This window comes from Corapipo altera, unplaced genomic scaffold (assembly GCF_003945725.1).
Source record: "Corapipo altera isolate COAL_440 unplaced genomic scaffold, ASM394572v1 55, whole genome shotgun sequence".
In the NCBI taxonomy this organism is placed as follows: domain Eukaryota; kingdom Metazoa; phylum Chordata; class Aves; order Passeriformes; family Pipridae; genus Corapipo; species Corapipo altera.
Window position 1 is genome coordinate 8411751 of NW_020884882.1, and position 23477 is coordinate 8435227.

The following is a 23477-nucleotide window of genomic DNA, read 5'->3' on the forward strand; positions in this document are numbered from 1 at the left end:
AGAGCGCCCGCGGGCTGCCGGGCCCTGCGACACCCGCGCCGCCATCTTGGCTGCCGCCTCTGCGCCCCGCGCGCTCCCGCCGCGCGCGCGCGGCCGCGCGCCCCCCCGCCACTGCGGAGCCGAGCCCGAGCCCAGCAGAGCCCGGCCGTGCTGAGCCCAGCCCAGCCCAGCCCAGCCCAGCCCAGCCCAGCCCGAGCCGAGCCCGCCGCGCGCGCCCCCCAGGGATCGGGCTGCTCCGGCCGCCTTCGGCTGAGCCCGCCTCGGGCTCGGGTCGCCTCGCGACGGGCAGTGTTCGGCGCGGCTCAGCTCGGCACGGCTCGGGTCGCCGAGACGGGACAGAGCCGGTGCCGGCACCGCCCCGGGCCCCTGGGGCCGCTCCCCGGTCCGCCCCTGCCCGGGGCAGCGCCTGGGCACGGCCCGGTCAGTGCCGGCGGGTCCCCGGGGGGTGCGTTTGGCCGGAGCGCGCCCGCAGGGAGGGCGTCCATCCTCCCGTACCCCCTGCGACCCCGCGAGTGCCCGGCGTAGCCCGCGGGGCGGGGAGCAGAGCTTCCCCACCCGCTTGGTGGGGACGGAGCAAGTTGAGTTGCCGCCACTGTGGCACTGGGACAGCGGGACCCGACCCAGAACCTCTCGTGTGAGAGCGCAGGGCCAGTTACATGACTGTGCCAGATCAGGTGTGATGACAGGGCCGGGGTACAGAAGGTGTGCCAGGTCAGGTGTTGTGACAGGGCCGGGTACGGGGTTGTGCCAGGTCAGGTGTGCCGGGCTGTCGCCCTGAGGCACTTGTATGCCGGCAGGTGCCCTCCAAAATCCTGCCCCCGCCCCGGCAGCCTCCCACTGGTCCCAAACCCAGCAGAAACCAGACCACCTCGGCCCAGTTTCTTTCTCAGGGTGCCGAGATGCACCGCCTTAGCTGCACCTAAACTCGGCTGTCATAAAATGCTCCAGGGGCCTCATTCTCTTCCAGGTCTTGTCAAGATTCGCAGCTGGTTTTGCAAGTCAGACAAACGCGGATGAAAAACACTTTGTGTTCCCCTGCAAGAACCAGTGTCCCGCGGTACCGCTCATCCCGCAGCTCCGACCGGCACTGGCTCGGTGTGCGCGGCCACACCTCGGGCGGGGGTTCTTTATGAAGCACAGCGCCCTGCGCACGCCTAGACAGCCTTTGCCCCGTCTTTCTACGCGCGGGCGGGGAGCTCAGCCCGCTCCCCCCGGAGCGGTCCCGCTGCCCCGGGGCGGAGCGCGGCCCGGCGCTCACCGATGACGGCGGAGCGGGCGGAAGGGGCGGTGGCGGCGGGCGGAAAGCGGCGGGCGGGGCGATGGGCCCGAGGCGGCGGCGGTGAGCGGCGCGGCCATGGCGGCGGCGGCCCGCGGCTGCCCCCCGGCGGGCTCCGGGGACCGCGCCCTGGCCGAGCTGCTGCTCGAGTTCTCCCGGGCACAGTACCGCGCCAAGGACGGCGGCGGCGCCGCCGCCGCCAAGGTGAGGGCACCGGGGCTCGGGGGGAGCGGGGTTCGGGGGTCCCGGCGCGGCGGGCACTGAGCGGTGGCTCTGCGCAGGTGGAGCGGATCGAGCGGCGGTGCCTGGAGCTCTTCGGCCGCGATTATCGCTACAGCGTGATCCCCAACCTGCACGGCGAGGTCTGCGCCCACTACCCGCGCTACATCGTCCTCCTGGAGCGCGACGCCGGCCGCGACCCGTAAGGCCCCCGGTCCCCGTGTCCCGCCCCGCGCAGCTCACACCCGCCGGAGCGGTGGTTGTTGTTGTTGTTGTTGTCGTTGTGCCGGGGAGCCCTCGCGCCCGCCGCTGCTGTCCGGGGGAAGCCCTGCACTGCGCTAATTATAGCCGGCGGTGTCACCGCTCCGGTGGCTCCCCTCGCTGCCTCCCGGGGCTGCCGCGCTCCCGTGGGGCTCCTCCCAGCGCCCCGGGGCTCCTGGGCTGCCGTGGTGAAAACTGAGCCTGTAAGGAGGGGTGTGAAGGAAGCGCCGATGCTCCAGGGCAGCGCCAGCAACGCTGCATGTGGCCCTGGAGTAAAGGCGAGCACAGCGCTGGGTCCTGGTGGTTACTCTGCTGCAGCTCGTCCGAAGGCTCGCTGAGAGTGAGACTGTGTGATGCTCACCCTCTCTTGATGAGGTGCCCGTGGTCTCACTGCAAGGCCTCTGATGTGGGGAATTTTAGTCTGCAAAGCATCTCGGGGCACGGGGTCTGATAAGGACTAGGCAGACGAGGCATTTTGGCAGATATTTCTGTCATTCTAGGCTGTTTCACCTCTCCCCACTGCAAAGGGCAGGTCAGTAGGCACTGAGGTTTAGTGAGCTAACGGGAAATGCTTCCTGGCAGTTTGATGCATGTCTAAGCCAACGTATTTCTGGACTTTGACCCACAGGCCCTGGATCACGTTGGTCTCACGTTGCTCCCTGCAGCTCCAACCACAGCATCTCAGTTTTATTTTTAATTCCAACAAGACATAATGCAGTTTTGCAGTCTTAACTGCATGCCCGTGATAAGCATAACATGTTCAAAAGAATTATCACCAAGTCCTCCTCACATGTCCAGCTGCTTTGCCTGAGGAAGGCAAACCATCACCTGCTGTGCTGGCACATGGGCTGGGTGCTGTAGGAGGGGGTCTTTGGAAACCAACCACAACTGACTGTCAGATGGGAAAATTTCTGCTTGATGGTTGGATTAGATTAGAAGAGATTAAACCCCTTGCTGCAAAAAACAGGAAACTGAAGTCTGAAGCAGTAAATGTAACTAGGGAAGAGAAACTGAATGCTTCTGCTTTCCTGCTCTTGCAAGAGGAAAGGGTGCTTAATTTTTCTGACAAGTATTCGAAACAAGAGTATTCACACTTGATGCCCCATTTTCTTCTGTGACTTGTGCAAGCCAGCAGTGGCAGTTAACTTTTTTGAAACTCATTCTCCAAGTCTTGATTTGCTGTCCCAGAGAGTCATGGAAACAGACTGCATTTTATCATCCCTCTCCTGATTTCTGGGCAATGCTCTCTGTAAAAGCTGCTAAGTGATCTTTAGACAAATTCAGGTTTTAGTTTCATCATTGCATGGCTGTGGAATAATTATTACATAGAGACTGTTGCACTTCTTGTGTTACAAAACACAAGAACCTCTTCCAGTGAGCAGGACACTCCCTCTAGGACTGTGTGTCTTTGGCTGCCTTTCGTAGAACCACAGAATGGTTTGAGTTAGAAGGGACCTTAAAGATCCCTGGTTCCATCCCCCATGCCAGGGGCAGCAACACCTTCCACTGGACCAGGTTGCTCAGGGTGCCATCCAGTCCGGCCTTGGACAGTTCTGCTTTCATTTTTGTAATGTTCTTAATCAGCTGCTAAGATCTTCTTGAGGCTTCACACCTCTGAGAATACTAAGGTGTTTCAGAAACAGTTTTCACTTGTGCAAACACTGCTGCCCTATCGGTTCTGCTGGGACACCTGCTTCTGGAGCATGTGGGGAACCAGCAAAAAATGGATACTTTTAACCCAGATCAGTTTCCTGATCCTGTTCATTTTGTGGCTGGGCAGCTCTGGGAAGAAAGGATGTTGCTTGGTCAAAGTTTGCTAATACTACTCTGAAATCCAGGCAGGTGCAGGAGGAATTCCATGTGTGTTTTTAGTCTCCATGTCCCTTGATCAGGTGCTGATTGTGAGGAGTCACAAAAAGTAGCAGAGTGTGTCTGATACTCAGGAGTCCTTCCCTGTGCTTGGAAATCTCTGATGTCACCTCACCACACTGCTGAGTACAAGGGGACGATCACTACCCCGGTCCTGCTGGCCACACTATTGCTGATAAAAGCCAGGATGCCCTTGGCCACCTGGGCACTGCTGGCTCATGTTGAGCTTGCTCTCAACCAGCACCCACAGGTCCTTTTCTGCTGAGCAGCTTTCCAGACCCAACATAACTTGGCAGTTACTGTGATTGTGCTTAATGAAAATGTCCAAATCTCAGTCACAGGCCACATCTTTGGTTTTAAAAGATGATCCTGTTACGTGTCTGCACTCCAAATGAGTATGATCACAGTTGTGTGCAATCTAGCAACATAAGAGGAACACTTTGTTCCAGTGCTGTTATGGTCACGCAAAGAGGAGCATCTCTGCTTCAGGCCTATCTAAAACAGTTGCCAAAACAGTTGCTTGCTCTTACAGGACATGTTTCCCTTGCATTTAAAAAGATTACTTTGGGTTTGGGGTCTGATTTTGGGTGGAGGGAGGTCAAGAAGTAAGCTTTACCCGGCAGTATCTTCTGGAAAACAAATTTCTGAAGAACAACATCCCCTCCACCCCTACACCCCAAACACCAAAAGGTAAAGAAAAAAAAAAAGTCACACGTTATTCCTTCTGCCTTATTCTCTGCCTTGTGCCAAACAGCCTTAATGATGCTCTTTCATGTTGCTGAAGAGTGCTCTTTTTGAACCTTTTTCAGTAGATTTTACTCCTACTTACATTGCATTTAATCACTAGTCCCTGTAAAAGCATTACACCTGTTCTTCAGAGCAGGTCAGCCCTCCCCTTACTACAGCAGTCTCAGTACAACTGTGTTTGTTTACCATGTTTACCTCTAGCTCATGTTTATCTCTCGCTTTACTGATGATAGTTATTGAGATGAGAAGATCTGAGAGCCCTGTTTGTAGCACATCCATAGCAGAGCAGGTCTCTCCAGAGCGTGTGCAGGCGTGGTGTGCCTGGGAGAGGGGCTCATCCTTCTGTGTCCCCAGTGGGGTGTTGGGCTTCCTGCTTGCCCCATGTGCTGCGATGCCTCTCCAGGGAAGTGCAGTGAGTGTGCTGAGAGGTGAAACGTGTTGTCTTGTCTCAGCCCCTGAGGATGCATTTCTCTTACAATTTCTGATCTTTCAGGCATTGTATTTTTGCAGAATCCCTTCTTCTGGACTTAAAAGCAGTGCCATGGAGCTATTCTGGTTACACTGCATTAAAGTTCTTGTTTCCATCTGTATTCTCTTTTGCAAAGGAAACATAAAGGCAACTGGAGCAGAGTGCAGGATATGTCTCTTGATTGCGTGCATTCATTTAAAAACAACCCCACAACCAAAACTGTGCGTCACAATCTCCAAGTTTCAAAATAGTTTGGTGTTGGGAATTATACACAAAGGCATCTCTTCTCACACTGCTCACGTTTTCCTGTCTTTGCAATTAGTACCCTCACATTCACAGCGTTTAAAGAAGATTAGCATGGGTTCTTGTTCTTTAAATTCTGGTATATGTCAAAGCTCTTTGGAGCTGGACCGTAAAATAGTTGTGTGTGCAGGGAAATGTGAATAAACTTAAGCCTCCATTAATTCTGAGAATTTTTTCCTTCTTTCCTTTTCTTTTTTTCCTTTTTTTTTTTTTAAAAATGTAGGACTTGAAGGTCTTGTTTGCTGTTTCTCTGCTTCCACTGCCACTACCTTGTATAATCTTTTCCACGAGCAGATCAATTTCCTTGTTAATAATAGGTTAATTTTTTTAATCCTTCCCAGAATGGCAGCTGCTGGTATGTTACTCCACACTCTCACTGATTCTGAAGTTTAGCAACTTTCTTTTGACTTCTGGCACAAAGGTATTAATTTGTTCTTAGGCCAGCATTATTCTTTGCCTTTGAGTTCTCCTCCTCCCTTGTTCTCTCCTTCCCCCTGAAGAGCTGTGTCCTCGCTTCATCTGCTCTGCCAGTCAGTCCCTGGTGGTTTCTCTCGCAGCATGGACTGTCCCTTGGCCATCCTACTCATCTTGCTGTGCCTTTTCATGCAGGGGTGGGTCACCAGGATCAGATGCCTTAGGTGAGAGCTTGTGCTCTGCACAGTAATGCTGGTACTTCTCCATCCCTCTGGGGAATTTCCTATGATCTTATTTTTCCCTTTTTCAGACTTACCATGTTGATAATGTGTGAGGATCCAGAGACAACCAGTTCATCTAGGCTGTTCTACTGTGCTCCACTACTGGGAAAGGGCTACTGGAGATTCTTGTTAAACATCTCTAAGTGCATGGCCATACAGTTTTGTATGTCCAGACTTCACCTGGTTTCTATTATGTCAGTCTGAATGCTTCTCCAATTCATTATGGCAACTTTAGTCCTCCTTGCGTTGATTTGCTGTTTGGAAGGTCTGTGTAGTTCAGAATTAAGTTTGGATTTCTATCAAATGTAGACACTACAGGAAAAATTGCAACAATTTTAATTTGTTTCCAGATTGTCTCCCAACATGGAACACGCTTCTATTTTGACTTCAAGCGGAAAACCAAACAAAATGTAGTTATATAGATGCAGCTGACATTAATCTAAGGACCCTGCTCAACCCACTAGCTGATTTACAGACCGTTGTTTAATTAACTGGCAACACAAGTACTTGAGTGACCAGAACTAAGATTCATGGAGCTTTCAAGATTTGATTCTCTATTTTATTTATTTTTCCTTGAAAAGTTACTATCAATCTGATAGCGAATTCACTGGGATGGTAGTGCTGAGCTACTTTAATGGAAAGGTGATGGGGAGGAAAGCAGAACATGTATTTTTGTAGGCACTGTCTTACTCCAGCAATCCTTCCCTAGTAATCCATGTTAGTCTGCATCAGACCCTTCTGATGGTGCTGATATTGCCAACCCCTGATGGTGCTGTCATGTACTGTGCACTGGTCTTTCAAAATAAAGAAAAGGTGACAGAAAAGTGTCTCTACGTGTTGTACCGCAGCAGAAGCAGTTCTCAAAGGGGTGTCCTCTTGCTTGCTGACTTCAGAGCTGGCTTCTAGGGGAAGGGGATGGGGACTGCAGCCCAGGGTGTCTGTGGCAGCTTTGCTGAAGGGTGTGTGAGGAGATGCTCTGTGTACTGACCCGAATCTCTGCCCACTAGGTTTGAGAGCACTGTGCAGGTTGGCAAACTGCAAGACCTCATCAACCGGAGTAAGATGGCGAGGTGTAGAGGACGCTTTGTTTGCCCTGTCATTCTGTACAAGGGAAAGGTAAAGCTTTGTGGGTTACCTGTCTTTATGTAAAAAATGACCTTTGTTCCCAGCGTAAGAACTGTGTGGCCACGTCTTCAGTCAGTTGCCACCTTTCCAAAGGCTGTAAAAATCTGTGCTTAGGTACAAGCAGGCAGCCTGTAGTAGTAGGTAGCATTTGCTGTCTAGGTTGCAAAAGTCATCTGTGGGGACTTTGGGCTATTTTTCCCCACCAAGTCATGAGCCTTGCACCAAAGAGCTAAGATTTTTTTCTCCATATATGTGTCCTTTCTGAAGGACTAAAGATATTTGATGTTTGGGAGGGGAAAGATAATTATTTCCCTTTCAGCCTCTTACACTTCCCAGCAGTGAACTTCCTTTGAGTAACTTTTCTCTCTAGAAAGAAGCTTCCCTTGTCTGTTCCCTGGAGAAGCAAGATTGCAAAAATGGTCTTATGAATGTGTGGGCTTCCCTACAAGGGGATCTGTAAGAAAGTGAAATTAGATTCATTTTTATGTGAATTACTTAAACTATGTGGAAGCCCTGTAGGAATAGTCTCATTTAGAATTTAAGTAGCTTAATTCAGTTTTCCTAGTTCAATTTAGAAACGCTCTATGAGTAGTGAAATCATACCTGTGACAATTTTAATCTAACTTGACTGATGCCACTGTGGGCTGCATCTGCTGACCTTTTTCTGCAGGAGTGAACTGCCCAGAGTTCTGTAATCTCATCCAGAGGAATGTGGAAATAAGGCTCAAGCAGGTTATTAAGAGAGCATAGATGTCGCTAACTTGACAGGAACTGATTGTATTAGTGAATTGGAGATCTGGAGATGAAAATGTGATTTAAAAACTAGCTACAGATAAAGGCACTTGGGAGTTTGATGTGTTCAGAGAACTCTATCTGGACCAGGGTGGAGGGGAGACTGCAGAGAGGCGATAGCTGTAAGTGCCAACCTTTCTGTATAACCTGTCAGCAGATAGGCCAGAGACCTGATAAGGGAAAGACTCCTGGAGCCTGTGTGGTTAATAACAAAATCTTCCTCCAGCATATTTGCAGATCAGCAACTCTGGCTGGCTGGGGAGAGCTCTATGGGCGCACTGGCTACAACTATATCTTCTCAGGTGAGTGAGGGGCCATTTGTCAGTGTCTGCCTGGTGAGACTGGTCAGTGCTGGCACAGTGACCTACACAAAGCAAGCTCTTCCCAAGAGTTGATGAAGAGCTCTAGCATGGACCTGCTTGTATCAGGCCCTGCATAACAGAGCAAAGACTGAAACCTCGTGCCCTATTTCCAAGCACGGTGCTACAGGACAGAGCACCACAGCTCATAACAAACAGTGACCAAAGAACTTGAGGCTGAAGAGTGAGTTACAGGAAGCATGTAGGCAAGTAAGGCATCCCAAAGGATTCAGGGCACTGATTCCCAAACATTGGGGATGGGAGTAATGGAAGAAAGGGGATTAAAATTTGCTGTTGCTTGACTAATCATTGGGATTCAAATCCTACTAATGGTGAGAGATACTGAACTCCAGGGAAGACTCTTTAGGGGAATAGTGTGTGTCTGTAGTGTGGAAGCTGAAGCTTGGCTTAACAAAGCATTGTAACAGTTTTGGGGTGTTCTCTGGCTGTCAGTAATGGATTTGACCTGCCTGGGTGCTTTGCAATGACAAGGGAAGAGGAGGCTACATTAGAAAACAGGCTTTGCAGGAAGAGGAAATATGGGGAACTGTTGGGAGCACTTGGATGTGAAGAGAGAGCACCAAACCACAACCTTTTCATGTGTGTACATATCTTGTCAGATTGGGGATTGAGTTGGTTTACACGAGCTTCAGTTCTTGTTGCCTTGCTTGCAGGAGGTTCTGATGATGCTTGGGCAGATGCAGAAGACATTTCTGAGGAAGATCCTGCACTTAGGTTTGTATGCATCAGTGGGGTGGGGAAAAAGGAGTTTGGACATAAGCTGACTGGCTCAGCCACTCAATTCTGCTCTCTTCTGGTCTGGGCTTTGGGCACGGGCTTGAGACCATCACCATCTTTTGAAAGAGTCTTGAATTCTAATGGCTGGCTGAATCCAGTGTAACTGAAGCCTGCTAATCTATTGCCAGAGGGAAGGGCTGGAGACAGGAATATGTAGAGCTATTTAAAAAGGTGTTTGAACTGCACAGACATGTTTACTTTATCGAAAAGTACATTTCCAGGCTGGATAAATTGTTCTGTATCTTATGTGCTTTCTGAAGAACAGAGTGAGATGGGGGAAGGGACCATAAGCACAAAGTTCACAGTGTCAGTTCGTTGCAGAGTCTGACTCAGACCTGTGGAGACAAGGCTCGTGCTATGCAGCTTGTGGCTAGAAGTGGTTCTGGGAAGAACTGTGGCAGTATTGTGCAAAGAATCAGACTCAACGTGGTCGGTCTTCCATGCTCACCTTGCTTTGCCTCATTCTGTCTTGCAGAAATGCAGATTCCCAGCTGTTTGACAAGGTCAGAGGGCACGACATCAAGTTGCTTCGATACCTGTCTGTCCGATACATCTGTGACCTGATGGTGGAAAACAAGAAGGTGAAGTTTGGCTTGAAGTGAGTCTGGGTTCATTTGTTTTTGTGCGGGGTTTGGTTTGCAGGTAGTATAGCCCTTAGGTGTGAATTGCTGTCAGGCATGCACTCAGCATCCTGGAAGCACTCCCTGAAAGAGTCCTACAGCAGGATTGGTTAGTTGATGGTTTAAAGAGAACTCCAAGCTTTTAGGCCAGAGAAAGCTGTATCAATGGGCAAGATAGCTGCCTTCCTCTGTCTTCTGCAGTCTGAGTGGGTTTTTTGTGTAGCACTTACAGTGATGAGACAGTCACCCCTTCATAAGGGGGAGAGCAAAGGAGCCCTCTGCTTGTGTGTAGGAACAGAGGTAGATGTTTCTCCTGCTTCTCTCAGAGAAAAGCTTTAGTGATTTTGGGCTATACCTATTTATTTGGATGGGTTGAGTAAGTTTTGCCCCTGCTCACTACTGAGTCAAGTCATCGTGCAGGGAGATGTGACAGGTAGCTTTTTGGGCGCTGGTGTCTGTGTGAAAAATACTCTGCAAATATCTGCTGTTCTCCTCTTGTCCTGTGCAGTGTGACGTCTTCTGAGAAGGTGGACAAAGCTCAACGTTACGCTGACTTCACACTTCTCTCCATCCCATACCCAGGTACAGGAATGATGTCCAGAGGGAATCCCAAGGGACAGGTGACAATCCGTTTCTGAGGACTGGGAAATAACTCTGTGTGTGTGTGTGGTGAAATGACTTTGGCTTGCTGAATGTTTCCTATGCTCCCTCTGGAGAGAAGCTCTTTTAAGCTGAGAACAGAGCAATGATTCTGGATGTTCTGGCAGTGTGAGTCAGCATTAGGCACTCTTTGAGGTGACAAAATAATTTTTCAGCAGTTCTTATTAATTCAGGCACGGAGGAAAAGTCCCAGAGGTGGAACCGGTTAAGGTGGCCTTTGACATCTCTGCAACAACAAAATACTACTTGATGCAAAATACATATCTTGTTCTGTGTTATGTAAAAACCCAATTCTGAAGGGTAATTTCTAGTCTAGTGTTCCAGAGCTCCACTGTAAGAAATCCTCAGTGCTAGGCAGAACAGTTCACCTGAGCCTGCAGCATACGACAGATGCAGCCCAATCCAGCCTGTCTCCCTGGCTATATCTGTCCCTGTGCCTAGCAACCACTGCTGGGTCACTTGCACTCTTACAGATGAACTGAATATTGCTGCCTGCCTGCTGATCTCAGGCTGAGCAATAGGATAGGATGCGAGGCTGCTGTGCTTGAGGTCTGTCTGCAGACTCTTCTTTTTCCCTTGTGCATAAAGAAAGGGAAGGGAATAAAAAACAAAACCCAGCAAAACTGTTGTGGATGATCCAGATCTCAAACTTTTCCTTGATTGCTTGTTGTTGCCCTTAAACATTTTTTTTTAAAAGTGTATTTCCTTTTATACAGAAATTAGTGAGAAATTGATGTGCAGGTTGCCAAGGTACACAGAAATAAGAGTATTCCTGGTTTCTGTAGTAAATAGCACAGATATATGTTGCTGCTGCACACCTCACCAGACTTGGAACGTGAGAGAGACAGTGTACACTGGTCTTTTGTAGGGCTGTAAAGAATGAGGAAGAAGTGACTATAGAGTTAAGCTGCAGAGTTGTTACTGTATGAGGATCTGCATATGGTAAGCAATATTCAGATGGTCCTTCCTCTTCTGCCATCTGGGACAGCTGCTTCTTTGTAGCAGCTCTTCACTGCCACACTAGAAGTAAACCTTATAAAACTGGAAATCCTCCCTGCAGATGTTGCCTGATTTCAGCAGTGCTGGTCCATGGGGGAATGTTATCATACACATCTAAGGATCAGCAACCCCTCTAGTGACTGGCCAAATACATTCTTGCTTATGTTTCCAGGGTTGCACTGGAAGAATTTCTGTTTTGTAATTTGTTTCTGAAGATATTCTGAGATCCCGTTGTCTTAGGTGGGTGAGGCAGTGTCCAGATAGAGAGTCGTAGAATCGTATTGGTTGGAAAAGACCTTTAAGATCATTGAATCCAATTGTTAACACAGCATTGCCCAGACCACCACTAAACCATGTCCCTGAGTGCCACATCTACACAGCTTTTAAATACCTCCAGGGATGGTGACTCCACTCCTTGCTGGGGGTGCATTCGATCCCCTCATCCAGATCATAGATAAGGATATTGAACAGGACTGGCCCCAGTGCTGAGCCATGGGGAACACCACTGGTGACCAACCACCAACTGCATTTAACTCCATTCACCACCACTCTTTGGTCTTGGCCATCCAGATAGTTTTTCACTGAGCAAAGAGTAAGAACTGTCTGGAGTGAAAGACTTGGGTTAAAATGGCACATCTATAGAAGCTTTTGGTGTTTATAGATGCCAACACTTACTGCCATAATCCCCCATTTTTTGCTTTAAGCCATTGTTTAATTGGAGTTAAATCTGAACTGACAGATTGTATCCTGACTGCGTTTCTGAGGATTAGTCCTTTCCTTGCACAAAGAAGGGGTTTTTTTGCCATTGGAGTTACTTGAGACTTGAGGGTGGGAATCTCTGTCTGTGTTCTGTGCCTGGCACAGGGATGTCTTGGTGCTGTAGCACTGCTGGGGCACACACAGCGAGCTGGGAGAGGTGTTCTGTGTAGCCTGCGGGCAGCCGCAGTGCTAATGGTGCTGCTCAGCTGTGACTAAGTGACTGCAGTTTGCAGCAGAGACTTCAAATGGTTGTTTGAGAGGAGCAGAGCCAAAGGACACACTTCAGGAGGGAAGGGCTTGGGGGAGGGCTTGGAAGTGGTTATGTACCTTCTTCCTTCAGATGGGGCAAATCGTGTGTTTGAAAGAGGAGACTCAAATACGAGAGAAATCACAGCCACCTCTGACAGAGCCCTTTCTTGTTGCCTGCAGCAGTGCCCTGTGAAAGTTAGCTTTCCCCAGGGCTCTGCCAACACCTTCTTTTGCCAGTTCCTTCTCACTCAGCATGTCAAGCTGATGCCTTTCGTGCCAAAGTCTGTGGCCCTGCAAAGCATAGCTCCCTTGGTGAAACCACTTGTTTGGGAAAGAACAAAATCAGTCCCTCAGACTCCACGTTTGCTGTGTTTGGAGTTTGGCCTTTGCTGTGTAAGTGTCTTCGCTGCTGAGTGCCCTGGGCTGTTGTTGCTGGAGGGAGTGCTGCACACTGTACTGATGATTACTGCTCTTCTCTTCCCACAGGCAGCAGTTTTGATTGGTTTGGTGTTCTGGAGCCCGGGGCTGCCAGCACTTCCAGTCCCACAGGGCACTTCACTTGTTAGATACTAGTTATCTGAACAGTTGTTCATTATCTCTTTTTCTTGCAGGCTGTGAATTTTTTAAGGACTACAAAGACCGGGATTATACAGCTGAAGGTCTCATATTTAACTGGAAACAGGTACATGGATGTTGCAAAATGGAGAGCTGTGGGCTTTACTGGGCTTAAGTCTTTCCTCACAGTTTTTGAGCAATTGTATATGTCACGTACCTATTTCTGATCATAAGGAGGAAACCACTAGAACAAACAAAGCAGATAGTGAAATTATCTAAATGAAGATATGATAGATTATTAACTGTAAAATTCATATGCAAAATAAATGAATCATTATCCTGAAGTCTGTGGTGCTTGACCTCTGGTGGAAGGTATGGGTTGCTCCTGGTTTTGAATTTTGATATCTTATTGATAGCTTCTGTTCTCAGTTCCTTCTTCATATTCTGTCTCCTACTGAAGATGGTTGAGTGGAGCAGCCCTACAGAAATTCAGAAACTAATATGCCTGACTTTCACCATTGGGAGCTCATAAAAGCTCCTCTTGTCCATTAGTTCTTCCAAGAGTCTTATGAGTTAATTCTTACCTCTTCAAGTTTTTGCATCCGAAGATGCTTCGCTGAGGTGTTTTCTTCTAATGCCAACCATTTGGCATTTGTTGTCTTGTTTTTTTCTGGAACTCAGTCCCTTCAAGTCATGACTTTTCTCTAACCAGCTGTGTTTGGATTTTTTGCAGGACTATGTAGATGCTCCATTAAGTATCCCAGTCTCTCTGACCCAGTCTCTGAATATTGATTGGAGCGAGTACCAGGTGAGCAAAGCGGATGCCTCTGTGGGAGGTCAGAGTTGTATTCAGGAAGGATCAGTAAAGATCTGAAGTCTGGCTTACTCCTGTTGCTGTAATCTGTCTCACTTCATACCATCCCAGTGGGGGCGAGGCTGTTCAGAATGGCAGTGGAAATCCTCTACCCAAAAGCTCTGTAAAGTTGAATCTCTTTCTGTAGCTTTCGAAACTTTGCAATCCATTAGGGAGATAGGTTGCTAACAAAGGTAAGGAACATGACAGGCACTTGTTCTCAATCTCAGCTCTACACTGGGCATACTTCCTTGTCTGTGGGGAGTCTTGAGAGAGGTCAGCCTTCCTGTATGTGAGCAGAGCTGAGTGACTGGACACCTTCCTCACAGGTGTGCAAGGTGCCTGTCCTATGGGAGACGAGTAGAAAATCTTAACTGACTGTGGCAGGTCTCCACTCCTGATTACTGTGACAGCATGGCAAATGGTAATTGATCTCTTATGTTTGCCCGGGCTTTGAGGTTTACCTTTGTTCACACCAGGGAGTATCACCTTATACTGCTGATTAGTGCACTCCATTTCACACATCGGTGGACCTACCAGGTTTTGTGATGACTGACTGTGCTGGAAAGTGTCACATTGCTGTGCTCTGTGGCTGGAAACACCACAGAACCAGCAGAGCTCCTCTTGCAGGGCCAGTGTTTGTTGTCAGTGATGTAAATACTGTTTAAGTGCCAGCATAAGTAGAATCACAGAAAAATGCCTGGCAGTGTTGAAGCAGAACTAATAGAACCACAGCTTGTGTATGGCTAGAAATTGTTCACTAGAATACTGAGCAGCCAGCATTTTAAAAAGGATATTAAAAATTGAAGAGGATGTCATAAATAGACACAGAAATTATTTGAGGACTGGAGAAAGTGCTTCACTCAAAGCTGAAGTTCTCAGTCTGTTTAGCTAATCACTAAGGTGATGGAGGGTTGACTTGATTAATGCGTAAGTACATTTGCAGGGAGAAAATACTGATTCTAAAGCACTCTTCAGTCTGGGGAAGAAGAGCTGCACAAGAAGCAATATCTGCAATCTGAAATCAGACCTTCAGATAAGGAAAAGCAGTCTTGCATGTTATTTTTGAAGATGATCTGTTGGAACATGCTGCCAAAGGACGAATGAACTGTCACCCCTAGCTGAGGTGCTTTTCTGGGCAAAGATGTTGCCGAGTGCAAGCTTCAGGCTGTACTTGGGGCAACTGAACAAAACTTTCTAGTTTGTGGTATAGAGAGATCAGACTGGATAATGAAATGATTCCTTCTGACATAAGCACAAGATAGGATTGAATTGGGCAGATAAAAGGCTTCTGTGTTTTTCTGCCCCAGGCTGAATGTGTTCCCCATTTCCCTACTCTTTTGTGGCCGTGCAGATTTCATGGCAGAGCAATATGTTCTTTGTCTGACACTGCTCTTCAGTGTGGTTACATGCACATGTGCACACATGCAAGCACACAGCAAGTGTTCCATTGCTGGTGGTAAGATGTCACTTGTACCACTAACATTTTTACCATGAAATGCATCCCTTTCCTTGCCCTTTCCTTGCCAGTGCTATCCTATTTTCCTTAAGCTAGTTCTGACTGATCAAACCACTGAAATTCCCTGCATCTTCTCATGACACAGTGGTCCAGTGACAAGCTTGGGCTTGTTCTGATGTTTTTCACCTGTGTGTCCTATAGTGCTGGAGGTCTCTGAGTTCAGAGCCCTTCTGTGGTGCTGCTGCTACTTGGGAATTACTGCAGAAATCCAGTGCCTGTCTGGAGTAGTGGGAGAGGGTCAGCCAGCAGCCTGCTGGGGACATTTTCAAGGGCCGAAGAGTTTTGAGCAAGGTGCTTGGGTTATGGGAACAGGCTGCAGACCTTGGCCTGCACACCCCATGGTGCTGCTTGCATCCCATACACAGCTGTAACGTGGCTGAGCCACTTGGTGAAGTGCTCGTGTGCATGGGCTGCAGAACTGGGTCAGTGCTCCACAGGTGTTTGCTGCCTCTCTGAGCATGGTCTGCTTGGAGCTCTGGGGCTGCAGGCAAGCAAGTCCCATGCCAGCCAGGCAGACAGTAGAGATGGCCTTTCATTGTTTTATTTGCCTAGTTGGTATCTTGTCCCTGAGTGCCTTTTGCAGAGGATGGAGGGGAAGGTCTGTCACTCTGAGGAATGGCCATGTGGTTATTTCTGCTTCACTGCTGTTCTGGATAGAGCAGCTCTGCACTGCAGAGCAGCCTTTTGCTGTGGGCAGACATTTCTGTGGCCATTGTGGTGGGCCCTCAACATTTCTCTTTTCTGCAGAGCTGGGACCTCGTACAACAGACACAGAACTACCTGAAGCTGCTGATCTCCATCATCAATAGGGATGGTAAGGCAAGCTCCTTGCTCCCAGCAGTGTAGCTGGGGCAATCACTGTCCCTGGAAGTATTAGTGCCACTGTGGATCAGCCCCAAATACAGAAGAGTCATTTTATAGAGAGCTTCACTTCTCTCCCATCAAAACAGGCTGATGGTCCTACCATCTCACATCCAGCTCCCCTCTTAGAGAGGGACTTGCTGATTCCTTGAAAACTCTCTCATCCCAGGCATGAAGGGATATCTGAAAACTTAACCTGATGTTTTACTACTTTAAACTCGAAGAGAAGAAACATTTGTTTCCTCTACTTGTGGACTCTTGCTCTTGTTTTGCTAGACACCTGTGTTTTGTCCCCCCAACACAGGGTCTCATTTGTTGCCTGTTTAAGTGCCCCTTCCACCCTCTTTCATCGTGGCCACCCTAACCTTTTGAAAGGTGTCTCTTGCCCCATGTGGCATCCCATTCCCATTCCTTCCAGTGACTTCCTACTTAGCACAGTTGGATAGATGGAACCATGGCTGGGTCTGCCAGCATGGCCAACTACAGGCTCTCCTGCAGTAGCTGTGTTGGGACACACTGTGGATTTTCTGGAGGGCATAGGAGTTGTGTCTTGTGAAACTGAAAAAATGTTCAGTTGGGGCAGATTTCTTGCTGATGTGGGGGTAGATTGTGATGGTGGGCTGCAACTGGGTAGATCTATGTTCTGGGTACTAAAGTGATGTTCATTGGTAATTTAGTCGAGTTCATTACTTGAGGAGAAGGTGTGCTTGTAGCATTGGTCTTACTTTTCTGGTCTTTTTGTACTAGGGAAAGTTTATCATAGATAGAAACCGACCTGAATTACATTAATGACTTCGTGTCTTGAGCAGCTGTCAGGACCAGGACAGCACATCAGCTGGTGCTGCTGATAACCCAGGACACTCTGAGCAATTTGTTGGCTGCCGTATTCAAGACAGAATGTTCTGGCTTGGTGGCTGAGCTCTACTCTTGAGCCTGGGCTGTGGGGACAGAGGGGAACTTGTCTCTACAGATTTGCCATAAAAAAGTCATTGCTCTTGTTGCAACATCCTTTTTTGTCTTTTTCTTTTCTCCCCCTGTGTGGAACAGATGACAGCGGGCTCCTGGTGCACTGTATATCTGGCTGGGATCGAACTCCTCTCTTCATCTCCTTACTGCGCCTCTCCTTATGGGCTGTGAGTACCTGGCTGACCTCCTTTGTTTCTGGGGGTGATTGCTTGGAGGATGAGTGACCGTCACCAGGAAGCAGTGGTGGAGCAGTTAATGTTCCTAATGTTCCTTCAGACATGCTTTCACAGGCAGGTGGAGGAAGCTGGGCATCTTGGATCATGGTGACAGTTTTCATCAGATCCTGAATTCCCAAGGCCCAGTCCCCAGGGCTGCTGCCTGAAGGCTGTTCTTGTTTGCTTTGCAGGATGGGTTGATCCACACGTCCCTAGAGCCATCTGAGATTCTCTACCTGACCGTGGCCTATGACTGGTTTCTCTTTGGGTAGGCACGATCAGTTTTACTCACATGTGCATCCCTGCGCAGCAGGGGAGAGGCCTTCAGGGGTCCTCTTTGGTGTTTGTTCGCAACCAAAGGTGGATATTTGGGCAGCTCCCAATGAGCTGGGACAAGAAGGGCTGATGCCCTTTTTTTACCTGAGGTCTCAGACATCTGGCCATCCTTGACGAGTTGTACTCTTCTGCTGATTCTGGTGTGTGACTGAGCTTCCCTTGCTCTCTTTCCAGGCACATGTTAGTTGATCGACTCAGTAAAGGAGAAGAGGTGAGTGTCAGGTCTGGGGCAGTGACTGAGCACTGCTTTGTGTTCTCAGGAAACTTGTTTACAGTAGCAGCATTCACTCCCTGCCTCTAGTAATATCTGTGATTGGGCTCTAAAAAGATTGTTCAGGTGCTGAAAATACGAGGTAGGAGCCTTGCCCCGTCACTTTCTGATGCATAAGGTATGGGGCTGCTTTTCTCTCAGGCTACACTTTTGTTGGGGGTGTCAGTCCTGCCAGTTTCCCTGCTGTGCCATTACTGTTCAGGCCCCAGGTGAAAGGGTGCTAGGACTTGCTGTTCAGCTCAGCAATGAGAAGGATGCTTAAGGTGTGTGACTCTTGGGAGCTTGGAAATAAAGCTGGATAGTCTTGTGTGCTTGTCCTGAATGCCAGCTCTCCTGCCTGGGTGCTGCCAGCTGCATGTGGCTTGCATGTCATCATGGGCTCATAGAGCATCTTGTGCTGATTGCAGTGTAGGTATTTGGTGGGACGTGTCTGTGGGTACACAGATGGGTCTGAGAGGCAGTTGAGATTAGTTGAACTAATTCTCTTCAAACTTTTACTGTCTAACAGCAAAAAAGATTGCTCTGACTGTAGTTGCAATATAGTGCAATATCATTTTTGGATAGAAATCAAGAGTTGAGGAGTGTCTAACCCTGCTGCTAATCCCCTGCTCCTCAAACTCTCACCTCACTAGGGAATCCCCTGCCTTCAAACAGCAGAGCCAAGACCCTGGCCTATTTTCCTTCTTTCAGAGGCACAGAATCCCTATATTAGTATCATTCCTCCCATTCATTCCTTTCCTGGGGTTCTGCTGGCTTAAGACTGGCAGCTCTGCTCTGGTGCCTGCTTGGCCATGGGTGGAGTTGGTAGCTGCAGCAGGAGAGGGGGTGTCTGGCTGCCTGTAGCACTCCCTGCTCCCCATTTCTCCCAGGAGAAGGGCACAGCTCTGCACGGCTCAGTGCAGGGGTGTAAGGGGCCCAGCAGGGTGAGTGATGCAGAGCAGACTGGAGCATGGCAGGGCACCAGCTTGAGGCCACAGACACTGCAGATACCTTGTGCCTCCAGATGTGGTACAGCTGTGGTGCCAAGCAGCAGCATGCAGCTCCAACCCTGCAAGTCCTGCTGGGTTTGCTGCTTGCCTGGGTGTATAAGCAGTTGCTGGAGGCCATCTCTTTTCCATTCTGCAGTGATGGCATAAGTACCTCCCATGTGCTTGTGGCATGTGTGCAAGGCATTGATAAGGAGATGACTTGTACACCTTCCTTTCTGGGCCTCCCCATGGCAGGGAGCAGAGAGTCAGCTTAACATGGAAGAGAAGGCCCAGGATGGGATGAGGGCAGCCCTTGGCACATTGGAGGCTGGTAGCTGCAGATTTTTTGCTATCTCCTTCCTGCCAGCACCTCCCCACCAAGATAAGAGGCTGCATGGAGCCTCGGGTTCATTTCTGAACCGCTCTTCTCTCTCCCTTTGCTCAGATTTTCTTTTTCTGCTTCAATTTTCTGAAGCACATCACCTCTGAGGAGTTCTCTGCTCTGAAGTCACAGAGGTAAGGAGCCTGTGCTTGCTGCTGCATGGGCTATAGAGCCAGGGAGCTTGTTAGTGCTGTTTCTTTGGGGAGATGGAAGCCCTGGTGTCCTGGCCCAGTTTTCTTTAATTTATTCTGCACTCTGAAGGCTGCAAAATGGGGCCGAGGCTTGTGAGGTGCCACGTTGTGCTCTGAAAAACTGTCCATGCTGAAATGTGCTCTCTGCTTAATGACTGTCCGTGGCTGCTTTAGCACAGATGAGCCCAGAGATGTGTGCTCTGGCTCGAGCAGGCTGTGCAGTGAGCTCCATCAGGCACTGCTGGAGGGAGAGGGGTGGCTGGGTTTTGACTGACTGCTCAGCATAAACGCCTTCTTATTTCACAAGGGGCACAAAGAAACAAAGGCCACCCTGGAAGCTCTGAATAAGCACATGTTATGTGCAGGGTTGCCTGTTGCCACCTTCTCAAAGCGTAGGGTGTGTGAGTTGGGACTGTTGGGAGTCAAATACTGCACACTGGCCCATCCCCTCCCCTCTACCCCTGCACAGTTCATTCCCCACTGCTCTGATCAGCTGTGTGTGTGACAGAGACCTGGCTTTGACCAGCCTTCATGCAGTCCTGAAGTGTACCCGAGGTAACTTTGTCTTTCCTTCCCCAGAAGGAAGAGTTTGCCACCTGGCTTCACCCTGGAAGAGATCTGCATGCTCAGTGAGTGCTGCTGCCAAGCATCAGTGCCCCTGGGGGTGGCAATGGTTCGTTGCTTGGGGGCTTGGGTTCCCAACACCCCAAATGGGTGTGCTTCCCTTGGGGCCCCATGAGAACACAGCCCCAAGGGCACATGTTATTGCCTAAAGGGAGAGAAAGTGAGTGAGACCAAACTGGTCTTCAGGTAGCTCTGTTTTCTTTTTTTCTAGAGCAGAAAGACCGAGGCAGCACCACAAGCCTGAGCAGTGACTTCTCCCTAGGGATGGAAAGTTCCCCTGGAGCATCTGGGAGCTTCACCTATGAAGCAGTGGAGCTGATGCCAGCAGGAACACAGGCTCAAGCAGCATGGTGAGCATATAACCACTCAGTGGGCTGCCGAGCAAAAGGAGCAGGCTCTGGACACAGTACAAAAGATATTTCTGAAATGTCTTGCCCTTCAGGTCTGCTCTCTGTAGCATGGGTTTCTTAGAGTGGAGGGAGGAATTTTGGCTGCCAGAGGCTTGCTGCAACTTGTACTACAGAGCTTCTGCAGGAAAAACTGGAGACTATATTAAAGGCTGTCAGGCAGGGATGGTTCTCTGTTTGTCCATTGATGAGAGTGAAGCAGCTTTGTTTCATTTTCACCAATTTCACTGTTAAAACTTCATCCAGAAAGGACTTCATTACTTTTGAAAGATGGTTCCAAACTACCAGAAAAATTACATTTGGCAGCAGCCTCCCCAGGGAAAAGCAGAGACAGTTTAGCTGCCCTAAAATGAAGCTTAATCAGTTTACAAATGGGGAGTGTCTGCAGTCAGTGGTAGGTAGGCTGGGTGGCCAAGAATCTGCTCTAAGCTTTAGCCCCTCTAACAGCATGAGGTATGTGAGCTGAAAGCAGGTTCCTGCCCACAGCACTGCTTAGAGGTACTTCTGTGGGAGAATATGAAATTCTCAGTGCTCCCTGTTGACAGAGGGTCACCTAGAACTTGCCTGGGGATGGTGGTGGCTGTCTGGAGTTGAGGAAGGTGTCTGGCAACTCTGCTGCTCTGGGAGGGGTGTTTTACTTTCTTCTGGAGTTTCTGGTGCTGTTTGGGGATTTCAGAACCTTGCTGTAGGGTTGCCCCTCTCAGTTTAATTTTTCTCTCCTCTCCCTTAGCACATGTGAAGACTCTATTTTATATTGCAATTATTTTAAATTAAATCTGGGTTGTGCTGGAGGCAGTTGAAGTCCTCTGGGACTGAGCCTGCAGCCATGCTAGTGGCAGAAGCCTTTCTAAAGCACATTATGATTCTGTAATTTAAAGTGCTGAAGAGAGGAAGAATCTTCCTGCAGAATCACAAAATGGAGATGGGGAGTCCCAAACTGTTTGCCAAATGAGCACAGCATCCTCTAACACATGGGGCCTACCTATCCACAGCAAAGTGACTGCAGCAAGTAGAGGACAACTTTCCACTTGTAGTGCTGCAGTGTAGTGAAATGGAAGCATTTATGTTGCTCTGAGTGCTCAGGTCATACAGACTCGACTCTGCTGCACAGGACTTAAGCATGATTTTCACAATATATGAAGCGACCAGAGCATGCTGGAAGAGATCTGTTGCATTCATGAGGATCAGGGCTTGATTTTGTGATGTGTTTTCTCACTCTGGTTTGCATTCGTTTCTGTGAGAGATATCAGGCTGTGTTGTGTCTGCTGCTCCATGGGGAATTTAGGCTGTGCTGTGGGGCAAGAGCTTGGGAAGGGGAAGGTTGTGAGCCTTGCCATGAGTGCTCAGTGGGGGGACTGGTCACAGATGTCTTGCTGCAGGCTGCTGTGGCTGTGTAGCCTGGAGAATATGTGGGGCTGGAAGAGCTGAGCTGTGCAGAGCATGAGTAAGGAGAGGAGGGGATGTGCTCTGTTGAGTTGTCCTGAAAACAGGTGCCCTCGAGGTCTCTGTGCAGGGAGAGGCATTTGATTTTTAGCTGTACAAACCTGTTTCATCAGGCTGTGCTTGGAGATGTTGGCAGCTATGATAACATGAGATGAATAAAGCCTGAAAGAGGCTGTGGTGTGATGTTTGAGGGTGGACACCCTTCAAGAAATGAAGGGAAGATATTGCACTTTCCACTGTACAATGAGCCTGTCTTTAGCTGCACTTGCTGACAGTGCTCAAGATCTCAGTCGAAGCTGTGAGATGCCCTTCCATTTTTTCAGAAAGAATAACATCTTTTCTCCTTGAGTTCGTTTGCTTTAGACTTTTCTTTTTTACTTGTGTACATAGGAAGGTCTTTGTCCAATTCAGTGTGTTCTTGAAAGGAGAAATATTCTTGGGACTCTTCCAGAAAGAAAACAAACAACTGATGTAAGAAAGAAAATCTTCTGAACACAGAGTAGCGCTGATGTGAATTAGTCACAAACGTGTGCCTGTTTGACATGTAGCTGGATTGTTCTGTGAGCTAAGACCCAGTGCAGCAGTGAACAGTGAATCATGACCAAGTCTGAATGTGCTGGCTAGGAAAGCAGCCAGAGCAGTTCTGGGCTGTCAGCACAGGCAAGGAGAGGACTGAAGTGCACCTACACATGGAGTGACTGTCAGCTCTGCGCACACGTGGCCAGAAGTGTGGTCAGTGATGCCTGAAGGGAATTGCTAAAAGGCAGAACAACCCTGGTGGTGTGTCCCTGTCACCCTCGGTGCGCACGAACGCCCACCTGGGCTGATACGCTCTGTAGAGCTGGAGCAGATTGAAATGGTCTTTCCCCGCTGGGAGGCCCCTTGCTTAAGGCATTTTTACCGCTAGACTAAACAAAGAAATCGCTGTGTGTGTGTGGGCTGATGCATTCTCCCATCTCTGATTTCCAAGTCACGTGGATGGTGATCTATAAAAGAATGGGCTAGGATGGGTTGAGCTCAGTGTACCCCCCTCACTGAGCGGGGTGACTCATGGTTCCTTGGGAGGGAGGAGGGCGGGTCCAGTGGGAACGAGAACCAGTAGCTGCTGGGGTAAAATCCAGCCTGTGGTAGAAAGGCTTCCTAGCTGGAGTACATAGAAAAGCCAGTTTTCTCACCCATGTCCTCCATCCCACAGGAGGAAAAGCTGTGCATCGTCACCGCAGGCTGTGCTCTGGAGCAGGGCACAGCAGTCTGAAGACAGGTTGCCTTCCACAGGGGTGGTTGAAGTCAAGTCCTCCAGCTCCTCCTCATCAACCCATTCTGATAACTTCCTGAGGATTGGAAGCAGCCCACTAGAAGTGCCCCGATCCAGGTGAGATGGGACAGAAGAGAGCATTTCTCAACAAAATGAGCGTCTCATAAAGGGAGTGCAGGGCTGCACTTGTGTGGCTCTGGGAACACAGGAGCACATGTGTTTGTATCTACAAACAAGCCTCAGGAGGCCTGTTCCTCTCTATCCTGACCTTGTCTGGTTTGCTGGCCATTAAGTACAGACACTCCTGCCTCAGCCCCTGGAGGAGTGAGGAGCTGTGCCGGTAACAGCCAACTGTCTGTTCTGCCTGTCCTCAGCGCATGCCTCAACTCCATGAGCTCTGGCATCTCTGCATCCTGCATGCTTGGAGCTCA

The 23477-nt window shown here is 49.2% G+C and overlaps 1 protein-coding gene across 3 annotated transcripts in view; it reads left to right on the top strand.

Moving 5' to 3' along the window:
- Positions 1-641: 641 nt before the first annotated feature.
- MTMR14 (myotubularin related protein 14) overlaps positions 642-23477 on the top strand; it is a 33033-nt gene continuing 10197 nt past the window's right edge. The window contains exons 1-17 of one of the 3 annotated variants that reach the window (XM_027640873.1): positions 642-674; positions 1558-1697; positions 6847-6955; positions 7983-8058; positions 8790-8850; positions 9389-9511; positions 10042-10115; positions 12812-12882; positions 13489-13563; positions 15875-15941; positions 17036-17121; positions 17361-17437; positions 17680-17716; positions 19190-19260; positions 19897-19946; positions 20153-20291; positions 22987-23163. In XM_027640873.1, coding sequence (XP_027496674.1) covers positions 657-674; positions 1558-1697; positions 6847-6955; positions 7983-8058; positions 8790-8850; positions 9389-9511; positions 10042-10115; positions 12812-12882; positions 13489-13563; positions 15875-15941; positions 17036-17121; positions 17361-17437; positions 17680-17716; positions 19190-19260; positions 19897-19946; positions 20153-20291; positions 22987-23163 — 1451 coding nt within the window. In that variant the 5' untranslated portion in view covers positions 642-656. Of the gene's footprint in view, positions 675-1295; positions 1481-1557; positions 1698-6846; positions 6956-7982; positions 8059-8789; positions 8851-9388; positions 9512-10041; positions 10116-12811; positions 12883-13488; positions 13564-15874; positions 15942-17035; positions 17122-17360; positions 17438-17679; positions 17717-19189; positions 19261-19896; positions 19947-20152; positions 20292-22986; positions 23164-23477 lie in introns of those variants that run through there. The other 2 variants (XM_027640872.1, XM_027640874.1) reach the window with 2 other exon arrangements.